The sequence below is a fragment of the Festucalex cinctus genome, chromosome 7, assembly GCF_051991245.1.
Source record: "Festucalex cinctus isolate MCC-2025b chromosome 7, RoL_Fcin_1.0, whole genome shotgun sequence".
NCBI classification, from domain to species: Eukaryota; Metazoa; Chordata; class Actinopteri; order Syngnathiformes; family Syngnathidae; genus Festucalex; species Festucalex cinctus.
In genome coordinates this window covers 26,187,802-26,211,777 of record NC_135417.1, presented here as the reverse complement: position 1 = coordinate 26,211,777, position 23,976 = coordinate 26,187,802, and the positions used below count along the sequence as shown (strand labels likewise).

Below are 23,976 nucleotides of genomic sequence, written 5' to 3'. Positions count from 1 at the left end.
CTACAATGAAACAAATTACAGTATAAAATGGCTAACCTGATGAACACCATCACACATCAACTGCACAAGGATACTCATCCCATTATCATCACTCAAGTGCACCTGCAAAAATAAGTAACAATTTTATAACAGTACTAACCTATTTTATTCCAGTACTACCATACAAATCTAATCAATGTGTTTATCCAATGATTCAGAATTATTATACCATAATGGAACTTACACCATCTTTACTCCACAGCTTCAAGTTCTTCAAAGGGAAGAACGCTGCAGTAGACATGTACTTGACCCCTTAAAAAGACATTGGGAGAGAACATCCTTCATTATGATTTTCTCCTAGTCATCAATAATTTTATATCTATGTTTATTACCTATTAAAGTCTTTTTACATTCACAGTTTATATTCTGTAGGATGCACAGTTTACAGTGTAACAAAAACGCACACCATATGATAAAACATGTAAGACCTAACTGAATGTCATTATCTAGTAACTCACCCATACGTGCTGACACACGATGAAACTCCTGACGCAAGTAATCCTGCTGAGTCACATCCACGGTTAGACGTGGAGGAAAGTCCAAGACAAACACCTATTCAAAGCAAGCAGCGTTTATAACTTACGTTTGTACTATTTTACCCATGAAAATATTTCGACATCACACTGCAATCGTGTATACTATACACCTCATAATAGTATTACAAATCTATTAATAAACATAATATACATGTACCTTATTAGGCCAGCGACCACAGACATTACCAAGGAGTCTGCAGAAATCTGCTCCTGCCTCGTCAGGGGTGCGGCTGGATGTCAGGTTATTGCTAGGAGCCAAAAGACAAACCACGTCTGGAGTTCTAGGCACAACAGCATGCTGCACCTCAGTAGTCAACTCGGTTGCACAAGCTCCGGGTGTCGACATGACGCCAAAGGAAAAAGAATCCTTTGGCATCTCCACAAAACCATCTGCGATGCTCCGTAGGTGCGAGTCTCCAATGAGCAAGACAAACTATATGACATAATGTACAGTATTTAATTTAGCACAATCAGTATCCATTGCACTTTTTTCTTAAATGTAGAACTAGAAACCATTTATACCTTCTTGTTTGGACACTCAGAGGGTATGACCAACTTGTGGCTTCGACCAGTAACGCAAGAAATTGGCCATTCTTGCACTTTGTGACGGCCACCAGTACCACCACCTATTAGCACATACAGAAATAATCATTATTGAATTACATTTCATGACAACAAAGGAAATAAAACACACAAAATTTTTCTCCGCAATAATTCATCGGACGTCTTTGTGCTTAAAATATTACATACAAATGGTAGCTACTTACGTGCGCAAGTTGCATGAAATGGTTGCTGAACATCACCAAGTCGAAGACGTTCAGTCATGCTCCTCTTGGCTGCCTCCGAACGATGATAGCCTTTCCCCCGAGGCATCTGAGAAGCTAACAATCTGCACTCCAACTACAATAAATATTTAATATACAATTACCTGTTACTACTAACTAACTAACTAACTAACTAACTAAATAAATAAATAAATAAATAAATAAATAAATAAATAAATAAATAAAAACACTCTAGAGGATACTCCAACAGCTGAAATAACGTTTGTGGAAATCTTGCTGTCTGTGCTCTCTGAATCTGCTGACGCAAAACCAGTGAAGAACAACAAGAGGAAGTCTCTTTCAGTGACAGTGGTTTAAATGTAGCCGCCCTTGAAAGAGTCAGACTTTTGACCAATAAGAACAGAAGGGGCGGGCAAAATATGATACTTCTATGAAATTTAAACATCAACACTGTTACACAATGAAATTTAAACATCAACACTTTTATACAACTACTTTTATGTTTTGTAAGCTATGTGCATTCTGTTTGTTTCCTATTGCCTTTGCTAATGATTACAATTACCTCACATGTACAAGCAAAGTTTATATAATTTTTAGCGCTCCAATTTCACAATTAACAGCATTTCTTTTACTTACTATGAATACTTGTAATGCTAACTGATAGTATGTAGAAAATATTGCTTTTTGATCTGTCAACATCTATATCCATACATTCCTGTGTTTTCTTGTCAATAAATTAAAGATACTGATGTTTCAAATGGTACTTAGAAAATTGTATTATATATCATAACATGTCACTATCAATACTTTCATTGTAGCACACAACATAGATACAATTATTATTCTTACTAACAGTCACTCACCACTTGTGATCATGCTTTTTTATCAACTTTTATTAGCTCAGTGGCCACATGAAGGACAATATACTCTATAACTAAGTTGGCTGGACTGATAACATCATGGTATATAGCTTAAATACAATCGGCATCAGTTATAGACAGATTTTTGCTATTTGTAGAACAACCCTAAATAGCAAGGCTCAACTGTAAATACATTTTTCCTAAGAATAACTCACATGCAAATGGAAAGTGGCAACACTGCCCATATGAGTTCCGAGCGTGTTATATCTACCTGTCTTTCATATATATATTATTTCTAGAATGTACTGTGTGACACAATTAATGAAGTTATTGGACATTATTTCACACCATATTGTGTTTGTGTTACCAATAGCTGAATGAGTGTCATATTCAGCACATTTATGTTTGTCTTTTTTTTCCCCAACAATCCATAACTTTAGCTTGTGTGTAAAATAATGACATGCAGATCCATTCCGTGTTCTAATTGATTGGTCACCTAAAAACTACTTTTGAAATTACACATTTCTTTGTTTTGATTTTGGCCATCTGATTAATTGGTAAGACATTACTCATATTATTATTATTTTTTTGTACCTTACAAGATTATCTCTTGTGCCACATTAACCCCTTTGCGGGCCTGAGCCAAACCACGGTCCATACATTTGATACCACTGCTTTATTTCAATGGTCAAGTACTTCATAACCACACCTACTTATGCTTGTCCTTGCATATATAGTAGACAACAAAGAGCTCTTTCAACAAAGGACATTTCCATCTACAAAGTCATACAAGGTAAGCACTCTGTAAATTCTGCCATCACGACACTTCAATTCCTAAATTATCACTTCAAATACCAACAATGGTTAATACAGCTACAAATTTCTTGTATGTTTATGAAATATGACACTGTATTTATTTCTACTCCTTTGCTTTTCTACAGAACATGGACAAATCACCGAGCAAATTCTCTTCTGATAAAGACCCTCTAATCATCTCCATACGCAAAGATTGCCAACTTTTTTCCGTAAGTATACAATAAATAAACTAAACAGGACTACTTTCTCAATCATATACAGTATGCCATACATATATGTATTAAGTTCTCATTTTTTGACAGGTTTGTTAAAGGCACCTTTTGTGTGTTTTTCTGTTTGTAATGTTTCTCCACGAGCACGTCTAGCCATTGATATCATGTAGAACACATACGCTAACCTTTTAGAGACAATTGAAGCTTACTTGCACAGTAGCCACTATCTTAACCACTTAATTCACATGTCTAATTGACAACTTATTACATGTAGTGAAATGGTACTTTGTGCGTCTTATGCATTTTCCTGAAGACTGCTTTTCAACTCTTTCCTTAAAACCAATACATGCAGTACTGTTATACTGTATAAATATATATGTCCGTGTGTATATATTTGTATATTCTTTCAAATAAACTCGTTTTGACACACACAACCATTGAGTAACATGCTACACGACCACAAAGTTTTGCACCAACACGTTACCTCTGCTATTTAGATTCATGGAATCTAACATGACTGATTTTCATTGAATGCTTTGTCATTACAGTATGCATGCATTGATCATGCTTTCAGTCGCAACGACTTATACCAGCGCAGCCTTGATCTTCATTCCCAAATGATGAACCAACTAGTCCATGTGACTCGAGTCAATCGAGCACTTGAAAAACAGATCGACTTCAAAACCAAGCTTGTGAAAGAACTCCAGACTGCATTGGATATAAAGGATGCATGTGATGCATTTGTCCGTGATGGTAAGCTATATGACATGGAAGACACACAAACACTAACACAGCAAGCATCCCCATCCTACACATTGTGTATAATGAATGACATGTTTGACAATGGACATTTTTAAATTTTTTTGTTAATGCACGTTCCTTTTTTTCTGTTAGGAATATCTTGAAGGTAACATTGGACTGTTAACTGAAACACTGACTGATTATTGAGCCGCAATTTCTCAATGTATATAATGTGAATACATACTACACTTGATTACTTTCAAATGTGACTGATATCATGTAGCTGTGCTGTGATCTTGCCCTCTTTCATCCACTGATAGACACTTCAAAGTTCTTTTTTTTCTGTATCTTCTCAAAACAACTGACATATTCATGGAAAAGATTGTATTTAAATTCTATCATTATTAATTACTATTATTATGTTTATGTCTTTGCCCCTGATTATGATGTTTCTATACCATAGATTTTTTTAGATTTTTTTTTGGGACATACTGTGACTTGACCTTTACAATACTAATTTTTACTAAGAAGAAATCAATCACACACCACAATATTTTATACTTATCCTGCATGTATCTGGACACACCATGCCAAATTTTACACTTACATAACCATTTATGTACCTGTTGTATCCTTACTTTTATTCATCATTTCATCACACAATCCTAAAACATTGCTTTTTGACCCTGAGGATTCAACTATACCATTTTTGCGTGTCTTATTACTCTACTGACCCAAGCTATATTATTTATTAACGGGCAAAAACTATGAATATACGATCACCGTCAAATATTACGTCTGTAATATCCATATACAGTGCATTACATAATATGCATTTGTATTAAGACACTACCATGCTACAAATATGCACACGACTGTTCTGTAAACTACACCTAAGACAACCACACTTCAAAGATCTAACATGATTCTTCATTCGTTTTTGTTCTACAGATGTATCAAATGCTGCCACACAGACAGAAGAAGCCACTGAGGACATGCACAAAGACGATGATCACAATATAACAGGACAGGTTAACCCCCCTGAAGTTTTAGCCCGCAGGTCAAAGCGTCCTAAGACTAATTCATCCATGGAGGTTACATTATCCTAAGACAGACTATGTGCTAACCCAAACTCTTTGACCCCAAGGGATTCATCTGTCCCAGAAAACTTTTACACTCAAGAGTTTATCTGTCCTAGGACGCTGTTAACCCCAGGTTAAAGTGTTGGCAGGGTTATTTAATCTGTCCTGTTACAACAGCTATACATAAACAGCTGCATTCCTCTCCTGTTCCATCTCTCGCACTTCTTTCATCTCTTTTTCTCCTCTACTTATATCTATGCTTGCTCATGTGCTTTTTTCCCCCTTTAGATGATGTCATTGGTTAGCCTGCTTCAAAGCTACATTTTTTATTTAATAACTGTCACACATTTACTGTTTGCTGGACCCTACAAAACTGTCACAATACTTCACTATGTCTTGAATACATATGTGTTGCACAGCGACACCACATTAAGAGTCATCAAAAAGCTTTTTATTTGATCACACACCATCTCTGTGGCATTCAATCTTTTCAAATAAACAGATGCTGGTTTTGAATATCAAACGAGCGACTTTTCATGAAACTTTGCACACACATCAGAAAGTCCACACTTTTGAATTTATTTTGGGAGTTGTGCATCATTTTTGGCCTTGCACCTATTTACACACAAGGCACGGCAAATGCATTTGTATTTTCCATGGTCCTTTTCTATTTAACAGTACCCCAACGTGCAAGTCCCCCGACTTGCATATACCCCAACGTGGCCCGGGTTGCGAGGGCCCTTTATAGCTGCTCGCAGCTCTTCTCCGCAAACAATCGCATTTTTGAGACACTAAACGTGACCGAAAACTCACCAAACTTTACACGCACATCAGGCCTGGCGAAAAATTTGATATTTTAAAGTCGCCATACATGATAACAGAAAAATGGCTCCTTAGCGCCCCCTACATAGGTTAAACGGATCCCTGTCCCGCTACGATTGTCCGACGGCTATGAAAATTGTGTGGCACCTGTAGCACATCCCAATGAACAAAAACCTCTTTGAAGTGTGTACCCTAAAATAGACAGAAAGTGAGGTATGAGTATTTAAATGTCCAATTTTTGCCAATTTTTGCACATTTACAGGGGTCATACTTTTGCCCGCTTCTCCTACACGGTTAACCCGATTGACTTCAAACTTGGGATGTACCATCTCAACACCTGGGACAACATCATTGTGAAAAATGAAAAGTTTTTGATATACTATATGATGGCGGCGGCGCATCAAATTTAGAGTTTAAAAATTCTTACTTCACGAAGCATTGCCGGTTGTACGTTTAATCTAGAGCTACGAAAATTGGTACACATATGTAACAGGCTATGACCTACAAAAAACTATTTTTGAACCATATGCTAAACCTAACAGGAAGTCCACCATTTTGATTTATTTTGGAGCGTGTTGCCATTTTTTTGGCCATTTCATTGGGGTCTTATTTTAACGAACTCCTCCTACAGTGTTTATCCGATCATCTTCAAACTTGGTGTGATTCATCTTAAGATGTTGAAGATGAAAAGTTATTGAAAGCTTTGTATTTCGTCGCACGCTGTTGTCATGGCATGCACTGTTTTTAAAGGAAAAAAAATATCCTTAAAGAAGCATTCCCATTTGTACGAAGCAGCTAGAGCTACGAAAATCTGTAGACATATGTAACAGCCCAAGATGTACAAAAAAGTCTCTTGGTTCCCTGTGCTAAACCCAACAGGAAGTCCCCCAGGGGCCGGGCATCACATTTTGAGATAAAAAACTCCTCTTTAACAAAGCATACCCGGCTGTACGTTTCACATAGAGTTACCAACATTTGTAGAGGTATATAACAGCCCTCGAGGTACAAAAAACTCTTTTTGAACCATATGCTAAACCTAACAGGACGTCCGCCATTTTGATTTACTTTGGAATGTGTTGCCATTTTTTTTGGCCATTTCATAGGGGTCATATTTTAACAAACTCCTCCTACAGAGTTTATCCGATCATCTTCAAACTTGGTGTGATTCATCTTAAGATGTTGAAAATGAAAAGTTATTGAAAGTTTTTTTATTTCGTCACACGCTGTTGTCGTGGCATGCCCTTTTTGCAAAGGAAAAAAATCCTTCTTAATGAAGCATTCCCAGTTGTACGAAGCAGCTAGAGCGACGAAAAATTGTAGACATATGTAACAGCCCAGGATGTACAAAAAAGTCTCTTGGTGCCATGTGCTAAACCCAACAGGAAGTCCCGTAGGGGCCGGGCATCACATTTTGAGCTAAAAAACTCCTCTTTAACGAAGCATTCCCGGTTGTACGTTTCACCTAGCGCTATGATAATTTGCAGGCATACATAAGAGCCCATGATGTACAAAAAAGTCTCTTGGAACCATGTGCTAAACCAAACAGGAAGTCTGCCATTTTGATTTATGATGGGATTTGTTGCCATTTTTTGTGGCCTTTTTCAGGGGTCATATTTTAACGAACCCCTCCTACAAAATTTATCCGACTGTCTTCAAACTTGGTGTGTTTCATCTTAAGATGTTTAAGATGCAAAGTAATCGAAAGTTTTTTATTTTGTAACACGCTGTTGCCATAGCAATGCATTGTTTGTCAAGTGCTGCTTTTTTTTTTTTTTTTATACACATGAAAACTCATGAAACTTGTCATGAACATGAATTTTCAGAGATTTATTGTGCAATTTGCAATAAATAGCGCCCTCTAGACATTTTTATGAAGCATTTCCGATTGTATGATTATGCTAGACCTACAAAAAAGTATTATGTAGCCATTTGCCAAACCAAAGAGGAAGTCCGCTATTTTGATTTTATTTTGGGAATTATACATAATTTTTGGCCTTTTTCATTAAACTTTGCACAGACAAGGCATGGAAAAAACTAACATTTTAAATGGTCCTTGTTCCATGTAACAGTACCCCAACGTGCCAGTACCCTGACGTGCAAGTAACCCAACGTTGTGCTCAATAGCGCCCTCTATGCATTTTTATGTCGCATTTCCAATTGTATGATTCTTCTCCGCAAACAATCGCATTTTTGAGACGCTAAACGTGAACGAAAACTCACCAAACTTTACACGCACATCAGGCCTGGCGAAAAATTTGATATTTTAAAGTCGCCATACATGATAACAGAAAAATGGCGCTGTAGCGCCACCTACATAGCTTAAACGGATCCCTGTCCCGCGACGATTGTTCTACGGCTATGAGAATTGTGTGGCCCCTGGAGCATATCCAGATGAACAAAAACCTCTTTGATCTGTGTACCCTAAAATAGACAGGAAGTGAGATATGAGTATTTAAATGTCCAATTTTGGCCAATTTTTGCACATTTACAGGGGTCATACTTTTGCCCGCTTCTCCTACACGGTTTATCCGATTGACTTCAAACTTGGGATGTACCATCTCAAGACCTGGGACAACACCATGTTAAAAAATCTAAAGTTTTTGACATACTATATGACGGCGGTGGGGCATCAAATTTAGAGTTTAAAAATTCTTACTTCACGAAGCATTGCCGGTTGTACGTTTAACCTTGAGCTACGAAAATTGGTACACATATGTAACAGACTATGATCTACAAAAAAGTCTGTTGGTGCCATATGCTAAACCCAACAGGAAGTCCGCCAGAGGCGGGGCATCAAATTTTGAGTTTCAAAATTCTTACTTAACGAAGCATTCCCGGTTGTACGTTTTACCTCGAGTGACCAAAATTTGAAGACATATGTAACAGCCCTCAAGGTACAAAAAACTCTTTTTGAACCATATGCTAACCCCAACAGGAAGTCCGCCATTTTGATTTACTTTGGAACGTGTTACCATTTTTTTGGCCATTTCATAGGGGTCTTATTTTAACGAACTCCTCCTACAGAGTTTATCCGATCATCTTCAAACTTGGTGTGATTCATCTTAAGATGTTGACAATGAAAATTTATCGAAAGCTTTTTATTTCTTCGCACACTGTTGTCGTGGCATGCACTTGTTTGCAAAGGAAAAAAATTCTTCTTAATGAAGAATTCCCAGTTGTACGAAGCAGCTAGAGCTACGAAAATTTGTAGACATATGTAACAGCCCACAATGTACAAAAAAGTCTCTTGGTGCTGTGTGCTAAACCCAACAGGAAGTCCCCCAGGGGCCGGGCATCACATTTTGAGCTAAAAAAAACTCCTCTTTAACGAAGCATTCCCGGTTGTACGTTTTACCTAGAGTTACCAAAATTTGAAGACATATGTAACAGGCCTCGAGGTACAAAAAACTCTTTTTGAAACATATGCTAACCCCAACAGGAAGTCCGCCATTTTGATTTACTTTGGAACGTGTTGCCATTTTTTTGGCCATTTCATAGGGGTCTTATTTTAACGAACTCCTCCTACAGAGTTCATCCGATCATCTTCAAACTTGGTGTGATTCATCTTAAGATGTTGACGATGAAAATTTATCGAAAGCTTTTTATTTCGTCGCACGCTGTTGTCGTGGCATGCACTTGTTTGCAAAGGAAAAAAATTCTTCTTAATGAAGAATTCCCAGTTGTACGAAGCAGCTAGAGCTACAAAAATTTGTAGACATATGTAACAGCTCACAGTGTACAAAAAAGTCTCTTGGTGCTATGTGCTAAACCCAACAGGAAGTCCCCCAGGGGCCGGGCATCACATTTAGAGCTAAAAAAAACTCCTCTTTCACGAAGCATTCCCGGTTGTACGTTTTACCAAGAGTTACCAAAATTTGAAGACATATGTAACAGGCCTCGAGGTACAAAAAACTCTTTTTGAAACATATGCTTACCCCAACAGGAAGTCCGCCATTTTGATTTACTTTGGAACGTGTTGCCATTTTTTTGGCCATTTCATAGGGGTCTCATTTTAACGAACTCCTCCTACAGAGTTTATCCGATCATCTCCAAACTTGGTGTGATTCATCTTAAGATGTTGACGATGAAAATGTATTGAAAGCTTTTTATTTTGTCGCACGCTGTTGTCGTGGCATGCACTTGTTTGCAAAGGAAAAAAAATCCTTCTTAATGAAGCATTCCCAGTTGTACAAAGCAGCTAGAGCTATGAAAATTTGGAGACATATGTAACAGCCCACGATGTACAAAAAAAATCTCTTGGTGCCATGTGCTAAACCCAACAGGAAGTCCCCCAGGGGCCGGGCATCACATTTTGAGCTAAAAAACTCCTCTTTAACAAAGCATGCCCGGCTGTAGCGCTATGATAATTTGGAGGCATACATAAGAGCCCACGATGTACAAAAAAAGTCTCTTGCAACCACATGCTAAACCAAACAGGAAGTCCGGCATTTTGATTTACGATGGGATTTGTAGCCATTTTTTGTGGCCTTTTTTAGGGGTCATATTTTAACGAACTGCTCCTACAAAATTTATCCGACCGTCTTCAAACTTGGTGTGTTTCATCTGAAGATGTTTATGTTGCAAAGTTATCGAAAGTTTTTTATTTTGTCGCACTCTGTTGCCATAGCGATGCATTGTTTACCAAGTAAAGTGGTGCTTTTTTTTTGGTCTATACATGTGTGAAAACTCATGAAACTTTGCACACACATCAGACTTGTCATGAACATGAATTTTTAGAGATTTCTTGTGCAATTTGCAATAAATTGCACCCTCTAGACATTTTTATGAAGCATTTCCGATTGTATGATTATGCTAGATTTGTGAAAATTAGGACAGACCCCTATCAATCTAAGACCTACAAAAAAAGTATTATGGAGCCATTTGCTAAACCAAAGAGGAAGTCCGCTATTTTGATTTTATTTTGGGAATTATACATAATTTTTGGCCTTTTTCATGAAACTTTGCACACACAAGGCATGGAAAAAAACATTTACATTTTAAATGCTCCTTGTTCCATGTAATAGTACCGCACCGTGCCAGTACCCCGACGTGCAAGTCACCCAACGTTGTGCTCAATAGCGCCCTCTATACATTTTTATGCAGCATTTCCGATTGTATGATTCAAACGCTATATAACTAAAGATGACTTGACTTTACCTAGATTTGTGAAAATTGGGAGGCATACCTATTAGCCTAAGACCTACAAAAAGTATTCTATAGCCATGTGCCAATCCATTTTGATTTTATTTTGTTAATTGTGCATAATTTTTGGCCTTTACATGAAACTTTGCAAACACAAAGCATGGCAAAACATTTACAATTTAGACGGTTTCCTATGAAACATTACCCCAACATGCCAGTACCCCGACGTGCATGCACCCCAACGTGGCCCGGGTTGCGAGGGCCCTTTATAGCTGCTCGCAGCTCTAGTTAGGGCCCGAGCAGCGGCGGCGGCGGTGCCGCTGCGAGGCCCTATTGTTCCTGAAGGAATTCTTTTTCTTCTTCTTCTTCTTCTTCTTCTTCTTTTTCTTTATTATTCTTTTCCGCAAATAATCGCATTTTTGAGACACTAAACGTGACCGAAAACCCACCAAACTTTACACACAAGTCAGGCCTGGCGAAAAATTTGATATTTTAAAGTCGCCATACATGATAAAAGAAAAATGGCTCCTTAGCGCCCCCTACATAGGTTAAACGGATCCCTGTCCCGCTACGATTGTCCTACGGCTATGAAAATTGTGTGGCACCTGTAGCACATTCAGATGAACAGAAACCTCTTTGATAGTTGTACCCTAAAATAGACAGGAAGTGAGGTATGATCATCTGAATGTCCAATTTTGGCCCATTTTTGCACATTTACAGGGGTCATACTTCTGCCCGCTTCTCCTACATGGTTAACCTGATTGACTTCAAACTTGGGCTGTACCATCTCAACACCTGGGACAACATCATGTTTAAAAATCTAAAGTTTTTGACATACTATATGACGGGGACGAGGCATCAAATTTCGAGTTTCAAAACTCTTACTTAACGAAGCATTGCTGGCTGTACGTTTATTCCAGAGCTACGAAAATTGGTACACATATGTAACAGACTACGACCTACAAAAAAGTCTTTTGGTGCCATATGCTAAACCTAACAGGAAGTCCGCCAGAAGCAGGGCATCAAATTTTGTGTTTCAAAATTCTTACTTAATGAAGCATTCCCGGCTGTACGTTTCACTGAGAGTTACCAAAATTTGAAGACATATGTAACAGCCCTCAAGGTACAAAAAACTCTTTTTGAACCATGTGCTAAACCTAACAGCAAGTCCACCATTTTGATTTACTTTGGAACGTGTTGCCATTTTTTGGCCATTTCAAAGGGGTCTTATTTTAACAAACTCCTCCTACAGAGTTCATCCGATCATCTTCAAACTTGGTGTGACTCATCTTAAGATGTGGAAGATGAAAATTTATTGAAAACTTTTTTTTTCGTCGCATGCTGTTGTCGTCGCATGCACTTTTTGCAAAGGAAAAAAAGTCCTTCTTAATGAAGCATTCCCGGTTGCACGTTTCACCAAGCGCTATGATAATTTGGCATACATAAGAGCCCACGATGTACAAAAAAAGTCTCTTGCAACCATATGCTAAACCAAACAGCAAGTCCGCCACTTTGATTTACTTTGGGATTTGTAGCCATTTTTTGTGGCTTTTTTTAGGGGTCATATTTTAACGAACTGCTCCTACAAAATTTATCCGAACGTCTTCAAACTTGGTGTGTTTCATCTTCAGATGTTTATGTTGCAAAGTTATCGAAAGTTTTTTATTTTGTCTCACGCCGTTGCCATAGCAATGCATTGTTTGCCAAGTAAAGTGCTGCTATTTTTTGGTCTATACATGTGCGAAAACTCGTGAAACTTTGCACACACATCAGACTTGTCATGCACATGAATATTTTAGAGATTTCTTGTGCAATTTGCAATAAATGGCTCAATAGCGCCCTATAGACATTTTTATGAAGCTTTTGGAAATGTATGATTCAGCTAGATTTTTAAAAATTGGGATACCTATCAGCCTAAGACTTACAAAAAAGTTTCTAAAGCCATATGCTAAACCAAACAGGAAATCTGTCATTTTGATTTACTTTGGTATTTGTCGCCATTTTTTGGGGCCTTTTATAGGGGTCATATTTTCAACAGAACTTATCAGATCGTCTTCATTCTTTGGCGTGTTTCATCTAAAGATATTTAAGATGAAAACTTATTTAAAGCAGCTATATGTAAGATTTAGAATTTCAAATCTCTACTGCCACCTGTGGCCGAAAACAAACTGCACGCTCGTACACGCTGCGCGCACTCGTATGTGCACGACCTCAATACTGAAGACTGGGCTTTTCATATCCAATTAAACTATGTTTTCAGAGGTAAGAAGATTTATAATGTTATACAAAGCTGGCCACTTCACGGAATGAGACTCTCGATCCCCACTAAACAATTGATGTCCACGGGACGTGCAGATCTTATTGCTTTAGTCGGTCGAAGTCCAGTCCTGTGCTGTACTTCAAAATGATGTGCAAATTACGTCAATTAATTGGACCTCATTCCGATGTTAATATGCAGCTACATATTGTAGTCGCCCCGCTCGACGGACGTCAACCTGATTCTAGTCATTATTAGTGTATGTCGCCCCCAGTCTAGCGTGATTGTGCGTAAGCCGAAAGGTGGGCTGTCTTTATGGAAATTGACGATTGTGAAAAACATATAGACCCATTCACTACTTAATGTGATATGGCCGTGAATGTTATCGCCATTCAGTCGTACCGTTCACATTCCGTTAGCATAATGTAGCTACAATAGGCTGTTTTCACGAAGGAAAATAAGGCGACATTTAGCCTGATTGAAACGCCGCGGAATGGAACGTCTGTTCTTCATAAAGTCATTCTGTTCTATTTCGTTCAATCTTGCCGCCCCTTTCACGCTAAATGTTGCCATCTACTTACTTTCACCCCAATAGTTACGACCGAGAAGTGATCGATCTTGAGGTTACTGCTATTTGAAAACAACACATTTTCTTCTAAATGTCAAGATACTCGCTTCTTACCTTTTGGAGTAGAAAGAAAGCCAGCTGTGAATCACTTTTCTAATCCAAGTCCGATCTCAACTCTCTCCAACCGCTGAAATGTCAAACCAATGTTCACTCTCGGTCTTGCCCGACGTCGGTCACTATCAAGTTTAGATTTTTTTTTTCTTGGCACTTGACATTGTTTTCATTTTAGTTTTTTTTTTTGAGCAGCCTTCCGCGGAGTAACAGCGGGTGTCTGGGGCAGCGAAAATCTGTACTAGTTCTGTCTTCGCGCGACAGGAAACAACTGACGATGACGCGCATGACGTCACATCCCGCAAACAGAGGGCGGGAAATTCGAAGGATTCGGACCGGACGCTTCCTAAATAATATTGGCCAGAGGCTTGTAGGAGTACCCATTGTGAACAGCGAAGATGTTGATCTACTAATTAGAATATGTTTCAGTCATCAATGGTCAAATAAAAACGCTATTGTTAAGATATTTTTTGGGGAAATCCTACATAGAGTAGCTTTAATTTTTTTTATTTTGTCACACGCCTTTGCTGAAGCCATGCATTGTTTGCGAAGAAAAATGCTTTTTTGAGAGTCTAAATATGGGCGAAAACTCATAAAACTTTGCACACACACCAGACCTGTCTGGAACGTGAATATTTTCTTTTGAGATTTGTTGTGCAATTTGTAATAACTGGCTCAATAGCGCCCTCTTGACATTTTTATGAAGTCTTGCCGATTATATGATTCAGCTCGATGTGTGAATATTGGCAGGCATGACTAATATATACAAAAAGTATTCTATATAGCCATGTGCCAATCCATTTTGATTTTATTTTGTTAATTGTGCATCAGTTTTGGCCTTTCCATGAAACTTTGCAGACACAAAGCATGTCAAAAACATTTACAATTTAGACAGTTTCCTATTTCACAGTACCCCAACATGCCAGAACCCCGACGTGCAAATACCCCAACGTGGCCCGGGTTGCGAGGGCCCTTTATAGCTGCTTGCAGCTATAGTTATTATTATTATTATTATTATTATTATTATTATTATTATTATTATTATTATCCATCCATCCATCCATCCATCCATTTTCTTGACCGCTTATTCCTCACAAGGGTCGCGGGGGCTGCTGGCGCCTATCTCAGCTGGCTCTGGGCAGTAGGCGGGGGACACCCTGGACTGGTTGCCAACCAATCGCAGGGCACACAAAGATGACCAACCATCCACACTCACACGCACACCTAGGGACAATTCGGAGCGCCCAATTAACCTGCCATGCATGTCTTTGGAATGTGGGAGGAGACCGGAGTACCCGGAGAAGACCTACGCGGGCACGGGGAGAACATGCAAACTCCACCCAGGAAGGTCCGAGCCTGGACTCGAACCGGAGACCTCAGAACTGGGAAGCGGACGTGCTAACCACTCGACTACCGTGCCGCCCTATTATTATTATTGTTATTATTATTATTGTTATTGTTACTTATTTATTTATTATTTTGTACACTTCTGATGGCACCCCCCCCCCCCCCCCAAAATTATTGGGATAGTTTTGTAAAAAAAAAAAAAAAAAAAAAAAAAAATTTAAAGCACTTTTTCGCCCCCTTCTTAATACTTATAGGAATCGGATCGGAACTCTGTATCGGCAGATCCTCAAAATCAGGTGACTCGGACTTGGGCACAAAAAATTTTTATCGGTACATCCCTAATTAATATATTTATAATATATAATAGTATATAATTATAATTTGCTAAAAGGGAGAATTTGCTGTTAAAAACACACAAAACAAAACTATTTTTGTCATATGTTAAAACTGTATGACCTGTCAGTGACGAGAGAAGTGAGACTGCATTTAAATCTGCAATGTTGAATGTGATGCAGTTGGACATTTGGTGCATCTAACTTTTGTGCTTTTGCACAAAAGAAATAAAAGGTGGGTGCACCGTGCAACTAGTGCAAAAAACCCAGAGCCCTGTAATTAGCATCAAAACCTGTTTGCAAATCATGATATTTGGGAGCATTAAAGACATGAAAAATTGTATTTACTTTTTTCCCCTTTGAAACAATTGTTAGCTTTTGAATTATAACTGCTGATACCTCAAATACTTCAGTGATTTTTCAACATTTAGTAGGGTATGTCTTCACAAGCTTTTGATCAAATTATATGAAAATGAGGCATTTTCATCTTGGGTATCCACAGGTTATTAGTATCTACATGGGGATCACGGTGAATCTGGTGGAGGCCTGGGAACCATACAAAGCTGCTAAAACTGCTCTCAACTACACTCTAGATTCTGCTAACATCAAAGAACAGGTAGGATAAAAATACATTGACATCAGTGCCATTCATAGACTGATATGTACAATATATACAGTATTTTATCATTAAGTTAATAAATGAGTGAGCTTTGGAACTTAGATAATTAACATCCGGTTGTGTGTTTACAGGCGACCCGTTACGCCACTAGCATGGAGACCCTCCGTCCTCAGGTGCAGCAGCTGCTGAAGGAAGGTTTCCTCAGAGAAGAGATCATTCTGGACAACATTCCAAAATTGCTTAACTGTCTGAGGGACTGCAACGTTGCCATTCGCTGGCTGATGCTGCATTCTGCTGAGACAGGTGAGAATAATTGTGTGTGCTCTTTGTGTCCAGCTATCTTTGGTTATTTTACGTCATAAAGATGAATAATGGCATCACTAGTGTCCATTGCTGTCTTTGGGAACAACATTCCACATGCTTTGATTTTAAATTCCACCACTTTAATTCAAGCAAGATATTTTTTATGCAAAAGTACAATATTGATGTACAGCTGAAGTTAATGTGTCAATCAATGTTTGACAGCCTATGACCCAAACAATAAGAGATTACGCCAGATAAAAGACCAAGTGCTGAGTGACTGCAAGTACAACCCCAAGATCCTCTTTCAGCTCCTTCTTGATGCAGCCCAGCTAGAATTTACCCTCAAAGAGGTGAGTGTTTATTATACCGTATTATTACTCGAGGGCAATGATAAATTGAACGTATTTCAAGTTCCACCAAGGTGGTTATGTTAAGTGGCCTGGATTTGTCTGTCAGTTGCTTCTCTTTCAAGTCCCACTCCGCTAATGCGTCTCTCAAATCTGAGTTTATAAAATGGATCGATAAACTGATGTACAATTCAGTTGTCCAGCTTGATCAACCACATGTCTGTGGTTGTGGCAAAATGATCCATTTAATGGAGCTCAGCTTGAAAGTACATTTTAATTTTGTCCAGTGTTCAAACCATTTTCTGAAAGTCCACTTTTGTGACCATTAGGGATGTAACAATATCCATAGATCACAATATTGTAAAAAAAGAAAGCTCATACTAAAAAAAAAAAAATAAAAAAAATAAAGCATAATATTGTGCTTTTTTACATAACATCAATGCATATAAACAACCTACAATCTCTAATAACAATATTGAGGCACTTACTTGCTAATGCAAGCACACATTGATCGCTTCACAAGCAAATTAGGTTCCCCTTCATCTGACAATTAGCATCGATTTTAAACATAGAAGGCCAAAATATCCCTAATAAAAATTACATTGCACTAATAAACTAGCCACGAGATGGTGATAGAACTGCACAAATGGAAATCAACCTGACTTTTTAACAGATGTGTTCCTTTGAAATATTGTGAACATGACCACGACGATATTGTGGCAGTTTTAATATCACAATATCACCCTTATCGTGACATCCCTAGTGACCATGCCCTTTGCGATGTGTTATGTTATCGCATCTATAATTTCTGTAATTTCTTCGTGCCTGGTTGACGTCAACTCGTATGGCGTAACGCTACTAAATGCATCGGCAATCAAACTGTTTGGACTTCACTTGGGATGATTGAGAAGCCCCCACGTTCGTTTTCATTTTACAACACTCATATAGGGTGGTGTTGTTTCAGGTGGTGAAACATGTTAGTTGTGCTACCTTGCTTTGTAGTAATTCTCACCAAACACTTCTTGCACAAAATCACATTCTACTGTTCACCCTCTTTTCTAAATCCAAAATAGTTCCAAATAACTGATGTGTACTTGTTCTTAGCCACTAAAGTTGTCGAAGATGCCATTGCACCGGTATCACCACCCGCACTCATCTTTTGTTGTTCTTTTTCCTGGATTGCACTGTGTGTAGTCCCGCCTCCTCTTAGTTGGTTGTCATTGACTGGGTTTAGCTGTCAACGTGACAACAGGCATATAGTTGTTGGCTTGACTGAGCTGAGCTGTAAACGCCCCGCGAACGTGAAAAGTGCACAGTTTACTGATATTGTCAAATTTTAAATATCTATATCAGGGGTGTCCAAACTTTTTCATTTGAGGGCCACATCCAGAAAATCAGAAGGACGCAAGGGCCACATAATGTTATGAAGAGAAATTGTGTTTAGTCCTAAAAATTGTAAAAATAATTTATTTGTGCTTTTGCATATTTAGAAAAAGGCTACAGTATATAAGCCAATTTATTTGTAATATGGCAGTAGGGTTATTATAGTTTTGGAATTTTTCGTTTTAGTTAGTTTTTATTAGTTTTCAGGGTAAGCACCCTGAAGTGCACCCTGAAGTCTTTATTAGTTTAGTTCTTTAAAAAATGCTTAGTTTTAGTTTAGTTTGTGAATTTCAGCATTAGTATTAATAAAAAAAAACAATTGTATTACTTGTGCGCAATACAGTATTTAAAAAAAAAAAAAAAACACCATGGAAGCAACGTCATCTGAAGGTACTTTTCTATTGGCTGCTGCTAGATGACATCACTTCTGTGTAACATACTTTCAAACGTCATTATTCCGGTTTATATCAAAATAAATCTACTAAAAATCTAATTTAAAATCATCCCCAAAGGCTCACACATTAAAATAATTACCAAAGACTAAAACGAAGGGCGTTTGCTATAATTAGAGTTATTTTTTAGTTGGTTTTGTAAACATAAAATGTAGTTTCAGTTAGTTTTCGTTTTTTAAAAAGCATTTTCGTTTTTATTTCATTTCGGTAACAATATTGTTTTTTGAATTTTAGTTTTCGTTTTTTCATTACTTTTAGTTAACTAAAATAACCTTTAATGGCACCTGTTTTTCGATATCCCCTCTTCTTACTTTAACCATCTCCAAACATTTTTGTTTTGTTGTTTTTTATTTGAACTGAGTCAAATGCCATTTTTAGTATATGTCGCCGGCCACTGAAAAATGGACAGTGGGCCGCAAATGGCCCCCAGCCCATAGTTTGGACACCACTGATCTATATTGTGAATGTTTATATCTAGATATTGATAAGATAAAGATATATCGCCAGCCCTATCCCATAGTGTGGAGCTTGGTTTTGGGGGCTTGAAGGAGGTTTGAGGATGTAGAGCGAGGTTTTGTGAGGAGCTCTTAGCTATGAGGAGTTCTTTGAGGTGTTGTGGGTGGGGCATGACCATGAATGCACTGATGGGTGAGGAGGGAAATCTTGTATTCAATTCTGAGGGACACCGGGAGCCAGTGCAGCGATTTCAGGATGGGGGTGATGTAGTCAAACTTGCGCACCCCCGTCAGGATCCTGGCAGCACAATTCTGGATGTATTGTAGTTTCTGGATTTTCTTACCAGGAATCCCGATGAGGAATGCATTGCAATAGTCTATAGCCTGGAGGAGATAAAGGCGTGGGTGAGCTTCTCTGTATCTGCCAGGGACAATGTCCGACAGTTTTGCAATGTTTCTGAGGTGGTAAGTTGAGGGTGTTTAATGTTTGCGTCAGATGTGAACTGAGGGGCCTGACACGACAAGGAGAGGTAGGACTCAGACGCAGTGTAAAGGTAGGCCACCAAGGCAACAGGTTTATTTCCGGCCAACAGCTGTCTCCTCTCAAACTGAGAGGAGAACGGGGAGTCAAAAAAGTGGAGAACAAAAAGCGCTCCACTGGGGAGGAAAAAACAGGCAAAAGGTACAGGGGACAACAAAAAGCGCTCCGCTAGGGAGGAAAAAGGGCTCAAGGCACAAGGGGTAACTAAAGGCGCTCCGCTGGGGAGGAAAAGGCACAAAAACAAGGCAAAATGACAAGGCAACAAGAACAAGGACATGAGGACTGTGGGACGCTTCCATGCACTGAGATGTGACACTTCGGCAACGGAGGGGAGAGTGCAGATGGCTTTTATGTGTGGCTTGATTGGTGGCAGGTGGTGATAATCATGGGCGGGGACCGGTAATTAGGAAGCGGCAGGAAGGGCAAGTGACCTGGGGTGAGAGGAGAGTTAGACTTTCAAAACAAAACGGGAAACATGGACACAAAAATAAAAGCATGGGCCGTCACGCCGGTGGCGGCGTGACAGGTCCTTTTTAACTCCTAGGTTAGTGGCGGACTTGGAGAGAGGGCTGATTTGACTGGATGATGCTGGTGATGGCAGAAGAGCGGAGCTGGTTTTGAGCGCCAATTTGAATGGCTTCTGATTTGGAGCTGTTTAATTGAAGAAAGTCATGCTTCTTCCACACCTCTATCTCCTCCAGGCAGGCAGACAGTTTGGATGTTGGCAGGGGGATGGAAGAGGTTGTAGTTGGCCTTATGTAGAGTTGTGTATCATCAGCATAGCAGTGAAACCCTGTATTTGCTGATGAGGTTTCCCAGGGGCAGCAGATAGAGGGTGAAGAGGGTGGGACCTAATACCGAGCCCTGAGTGACACCACAGGTGACAGTGTGAGTGTGTGATTTTGCCTGGCCCAAAGCGACATATTCGGATCTGGCAGACAGGTAGGAGGTGAACCAGTTGTGCACGTTTTCTGAGAGTCCATTGACATGTTGTAAGCGATGGAGAAGGATTTGATGTTCAACTGTGTCAAAAGCTGTTGTCAGGTCCAGAAGGATGAAGGATTTTTTTTTTGTTTGTGTTTAAGATGATAAGTTGTGATGCAACTGTTTTTTTCCCCTATAACTTTTGTTAGGAATGGAAGGTTTCCGATTGACCTGTAGTTGGAGAACATTTCTGGATCCAGGGTGGATTTTTTTCAAAAGCGGTCTCATAACAGCCGGTTTTAACACAAGTGGTATATATCCAACTAAGAGGGAATGGTTTATGATCCTGGTGTTAGTGGAGAGATGGCAGAAATGTTAGCCTTAAGCAGGGATGTGGGGAGAGGGTCCAAAGTACAGGTGGGATTGCTTGATTTTCTTTATTATATTCTCAACCTCCTCCTGTGTGACACTGGAGAAGGAGCAAAAAGGCTGGACAATGGCAGATGGTGGGTCAGCAATATGTTGAGGCTGGACAGATAGCTCTTAATATGAAAAGTAAAATGCACTGAGCTGTCACCGTCTTACAAATGCAACTATGCCAGCTAGTGGCAGAAAAATGATCTCAACACAAATCAATATCACATTCATCTTTTATAGTACAGTATATCTTTTTATTAATATTAATATTACGAATTATGAAAATACTGTAATGAAGACTAAAAGATAGCCATATTTCTTAGTTTAACATTTTTCCACTTTATGTTGAAAGTATGAAAACTTAGAAAAATATTTTATTGTGCATTTTATTGTAGACTTAGAACAGATATAAAATTTGCTTTTAATCGTCACTTAACTACTGAAGTCATGCGATTAATTACGATTAAAAATTTTAATCGCCTGATACCTCTACTTAAGATACATAAAATTTAAAAAAAAAACAATGACAGATATTTTTTTTAAAAAGACCTGCAGCTCAGTGGTATAGCGGCGTAAGACCTTCCACCTCTTACTCAATAATCCTTTGTTGTGTTGGCAGTGTGTTTTGGGTCATTGTTTAAGTGGAAATGATGACTACAGCGTCTGAAAGCCGGGAGGAGATCGTGATTTTTCAAGATTTTGAAGTCTTGTTGTGTGAAGGCTGGAGGCCTTCACACATATGGTATTCATTCACTCTTTATTATTGTGTGAAGGCTGGAGGCCTTCACACAATAATAAAGAGGTTAGGTCATTCATAACATAGGTTATTCATTCTTTATTGTGTGAAGGCCTTCACACATGTTATTCACTCTTTATTATTGAATATTGTCCTCCAGCCTTCACACATATGTTATTCATTCTTTCTTCTTCTTCTTCTTCTTCTTCTTCTTCTTATTCCGCCCACTTTTTTGACGTGTAACTACTTCCACATAATTCATCCGATTTTCGTCATTCCAATTTTAACATATTCCAAATATTCATGACATGCTTGGGTGCATTTTGTTTATTCCAAATATTCACCGTTTAGCCACAATTTCCGATTTCGTACCCGATTTTTTCCCCATTATTCTTAATGGGAGATTCTACATTTCACATTTACTTCCACCTTTTTCATTCGATTCACTTCATTCCAGTATCAATATTGTAACAACTATTGCCTAAGTTCCACTCTACCCTCTAATTTTTTTTAAGTTTGCTTCTCCTAAAGCAAATTCTCTGCAGTGCATGAATATTCCACTGCCCAGACAGGATCCAAGCCTGGTCAGCTCTGCAGGTGGTCACCCAGCCACCAACAAAACTCTTTTGAAGCCGCTGACCAGGTGACAAAGGAATTTATGCGTCTGCCGAAGGAGTGTATTCAAGCAGTCTTCTCGGAGCCCGAACAAATGGCTCCAATGGTTTGGAATACACAAATGACCGATCAAAGGAATGTTCATGACTTCTTATCAATCACAAAAGGATGTCCTGGCGTCTCGCCCTTCCTGGAACGTCTAGATGGAGCAACAACACCTCCAAGTGGTGAAACTTGGAACTATCCTTAGTGACAATTCACATAAGTAACCGCATTTTACACATTTATACCATGATAATTCTTGACAGACAACTGAACTACGAATGATTCATGTTATATCTTTGTGTGTATGAACATCCTATTTCATTTGTACTCCATAAAGAATGAAAGATAATCAATATCTCTCAGTTCAGTCAGATTAGACAAGTAGAAGTTACCTCACAAGTTAGTTTATGATGCATTAATTACGATGTGTGTTAAACGGGTTGTGTGGGAAAACTGATTTGCCAGACTGACCAAATTTAATGCCAAATTATTAATCTCTTTAATAATTTTCCTCTTAAAGTCTGCCCGAGCGAACAGAAGGGTGTGCCATCACCTGCTGAAGCCCCACCCAGAGACTTTAAAAAGGACGAGCAGACCTCTGCTCACTCTCTTGCCCTCTTCCTGCTCTCCCGCCTCCTCCAAAAAAACTCTCTGGCACGACCTGCAAGTGGTCCAGCCTGCTCGAACTCTCTTTGTTCCAAGAAACTTGCCAACCACGTGGCCCTTTTCTTTTCTGGCAGCATCCGTTAACGAGAGCGGATCCTCGCTCCACACCACACCAAAGCAGGTGCAAACTGCAACGCTGACTAAAGACTCTTTTGGTTTTTTTTGTTTTGTTCCACCATCGGCTTGCCCGCCCGGACTTCACGGCCCCGGCGTACACTTGCAACGTATCGCCGGGCTCAAGGTTGTGCACCTAAGCCGCGCACCTCACGTGCTATTCGGTGGCGCTCCGCCGCAGTGCCAACGCACCTCCAACGGCTGGCCTTCCCCGTACGCAGGCGCGTACTGACCGAGCTGCAACACCTGAACTCGGACAGCTGCCCAGCAGAACCAACCTTGGCGAGAATCAACCTCGCCGGATCGCCGACCAATCAAGGCACGAGCCGCGCAACTACGCCAGGCCCGCGAGCGGCTTTCCCGTGCTCACCTGCGGAATAAACTTTTTTTTTTATTTTATTTTCTTGCCTTTTTGGAACGAACATTGACTATTTTTCCCCCTTTTTTTTGAAGACCTTTCTGCTCGTTCGACGCAAACGATACTCGAAAGTCTGCATTTGATTCCCAAATTGGTACCACTGCGTGCAACTTACGTTTGAAACATCTCACAGATCTGGCAGGTCAAATTTCTCTTTTCCTTGTTTCCTCATTCATTTGCATTCCTTCCTTATTTTCATTCGCTTTATTTTGTTTCTTTTCTTCTGACGGTAGAATAGTTAGATAGGCAGTACTTTGATTCTGTAGTGTAGCAATCGTGAATAAATGCATG

At 39.2% G+C, this 23,976-nt stretch overlaps 3 protein-coding genes across 5 annotated transcripts in view; 2 read left to right on the top strand and 1 right to left on the bottom strand.

Moving 5' to 3' along the window:
- The window catches only part of washc5 (WASH complex subunit 5), a 207,895-nt gene that overhangs the window by 109,271 nt on the left and 74,648 nt on the right, over positions 1-23,976 (top strand). For all 3 annotated transcript variants that reach the window (XR_013284488.1, XM_077528375.1, XM_077528374.1), the window contains exons 8-10: positions 16,153-16,266; positions 16,401-16,572; positions 16,795-16,922. Coding sequence is in view for 2 of the 3 variants with exons in the window: in XM_077528375.1 (XP_077384501.1) it covers positions 16,153-16,266; positions 16,401-16,572; positions 16,795-16,922 (414 nt within the window). In the remaining variant the exon portion in view is untranslated. The remainder of the gene's footprint in view (positions 1-16,152; positions 16,267-16,400; positions 16,573-16,794; positions 16,923-23,976) is intronic.
- Positions 16-1,448, bottom strand: LOC144022321 (uncharacterized). Its single transcript, XM_077527030.1, has 6 exons — positions 1,343-1,448; positions 1,098-1,201; positions 733-1,008; positions 498-591; positions 224-291; positions 16-102 (listed from the first exon to the last, which is right to left on the bottom strand). The coding sequence occupies exons 1-6, from the start codon at positions 1,446-1,448 to the stop codon at positions 16-18; spliced, it is 735 nt and encodes a 244-aa protein (XP_077383156.1).
- LOC144022438 (uncharacterized) lies at positions 2,048-5,530 on the top strand. Its single transcript, XM_077527219.1, has 3 exons — positions 2,048-3,245; positions 3,797-4,001; positions 4,941-5,530. The coding sequence occupies exons 1-3, from the start codon at positions 3,165-3,167 to the stop codon at positions 5,096-5,098; spliced, it is 444 nt and encodes a 147-aa protein (XP_077383345.1). The 5' UTR covers positions 2,048-3,164; the 3' UTR covers positions 5,099-5,530.

Bases quoted from the DNA above. Each gene is read 5' to 3' on its own strand.
- LOC144022321 (XM_077527030.1), bottom strand. From the start codon at position 1,448: ATGCCTCGGGGGAAAGGCTATCATCGTTCGGAGGCAGCCAAGAGGAGC. The intron at 1,202-1,342 runs GTAAGTAGCTAC...ATGTGCTAATAG, and splicing joins ATTTCATGCAACTTGCGCAC to GTGGTGGTACTGGTGGCCGT. The intron at 103-223 runs GTAAGTTCCATT...TTATTTTTGCAG, and splicing joins AGCTGTGGAGTAAAGATGGT to GTGCACTTGAGTGATGATAA.
- LOC144022438 (XM_077527219.1), top strand. From the start codon at position 3,165: ATGGACAAATCACCGAGCAAATTCTCTTCTGATAAAGACCCTCTAATC. The intron at 3,246-3,796 runs GTAAGTATACAA...TTGTCATTACAG, and splicing joins AAGATTGCCAACTTTTTTCC to TATGCATGCATTGATCATGC. The intron at 4,002-4,940 runs GTAAGCTATATG...TTTGTTCTACAG, and splicing joins TGATGCATTTGTCCGTGATG to ATGTATCAAATGCTGCCACA.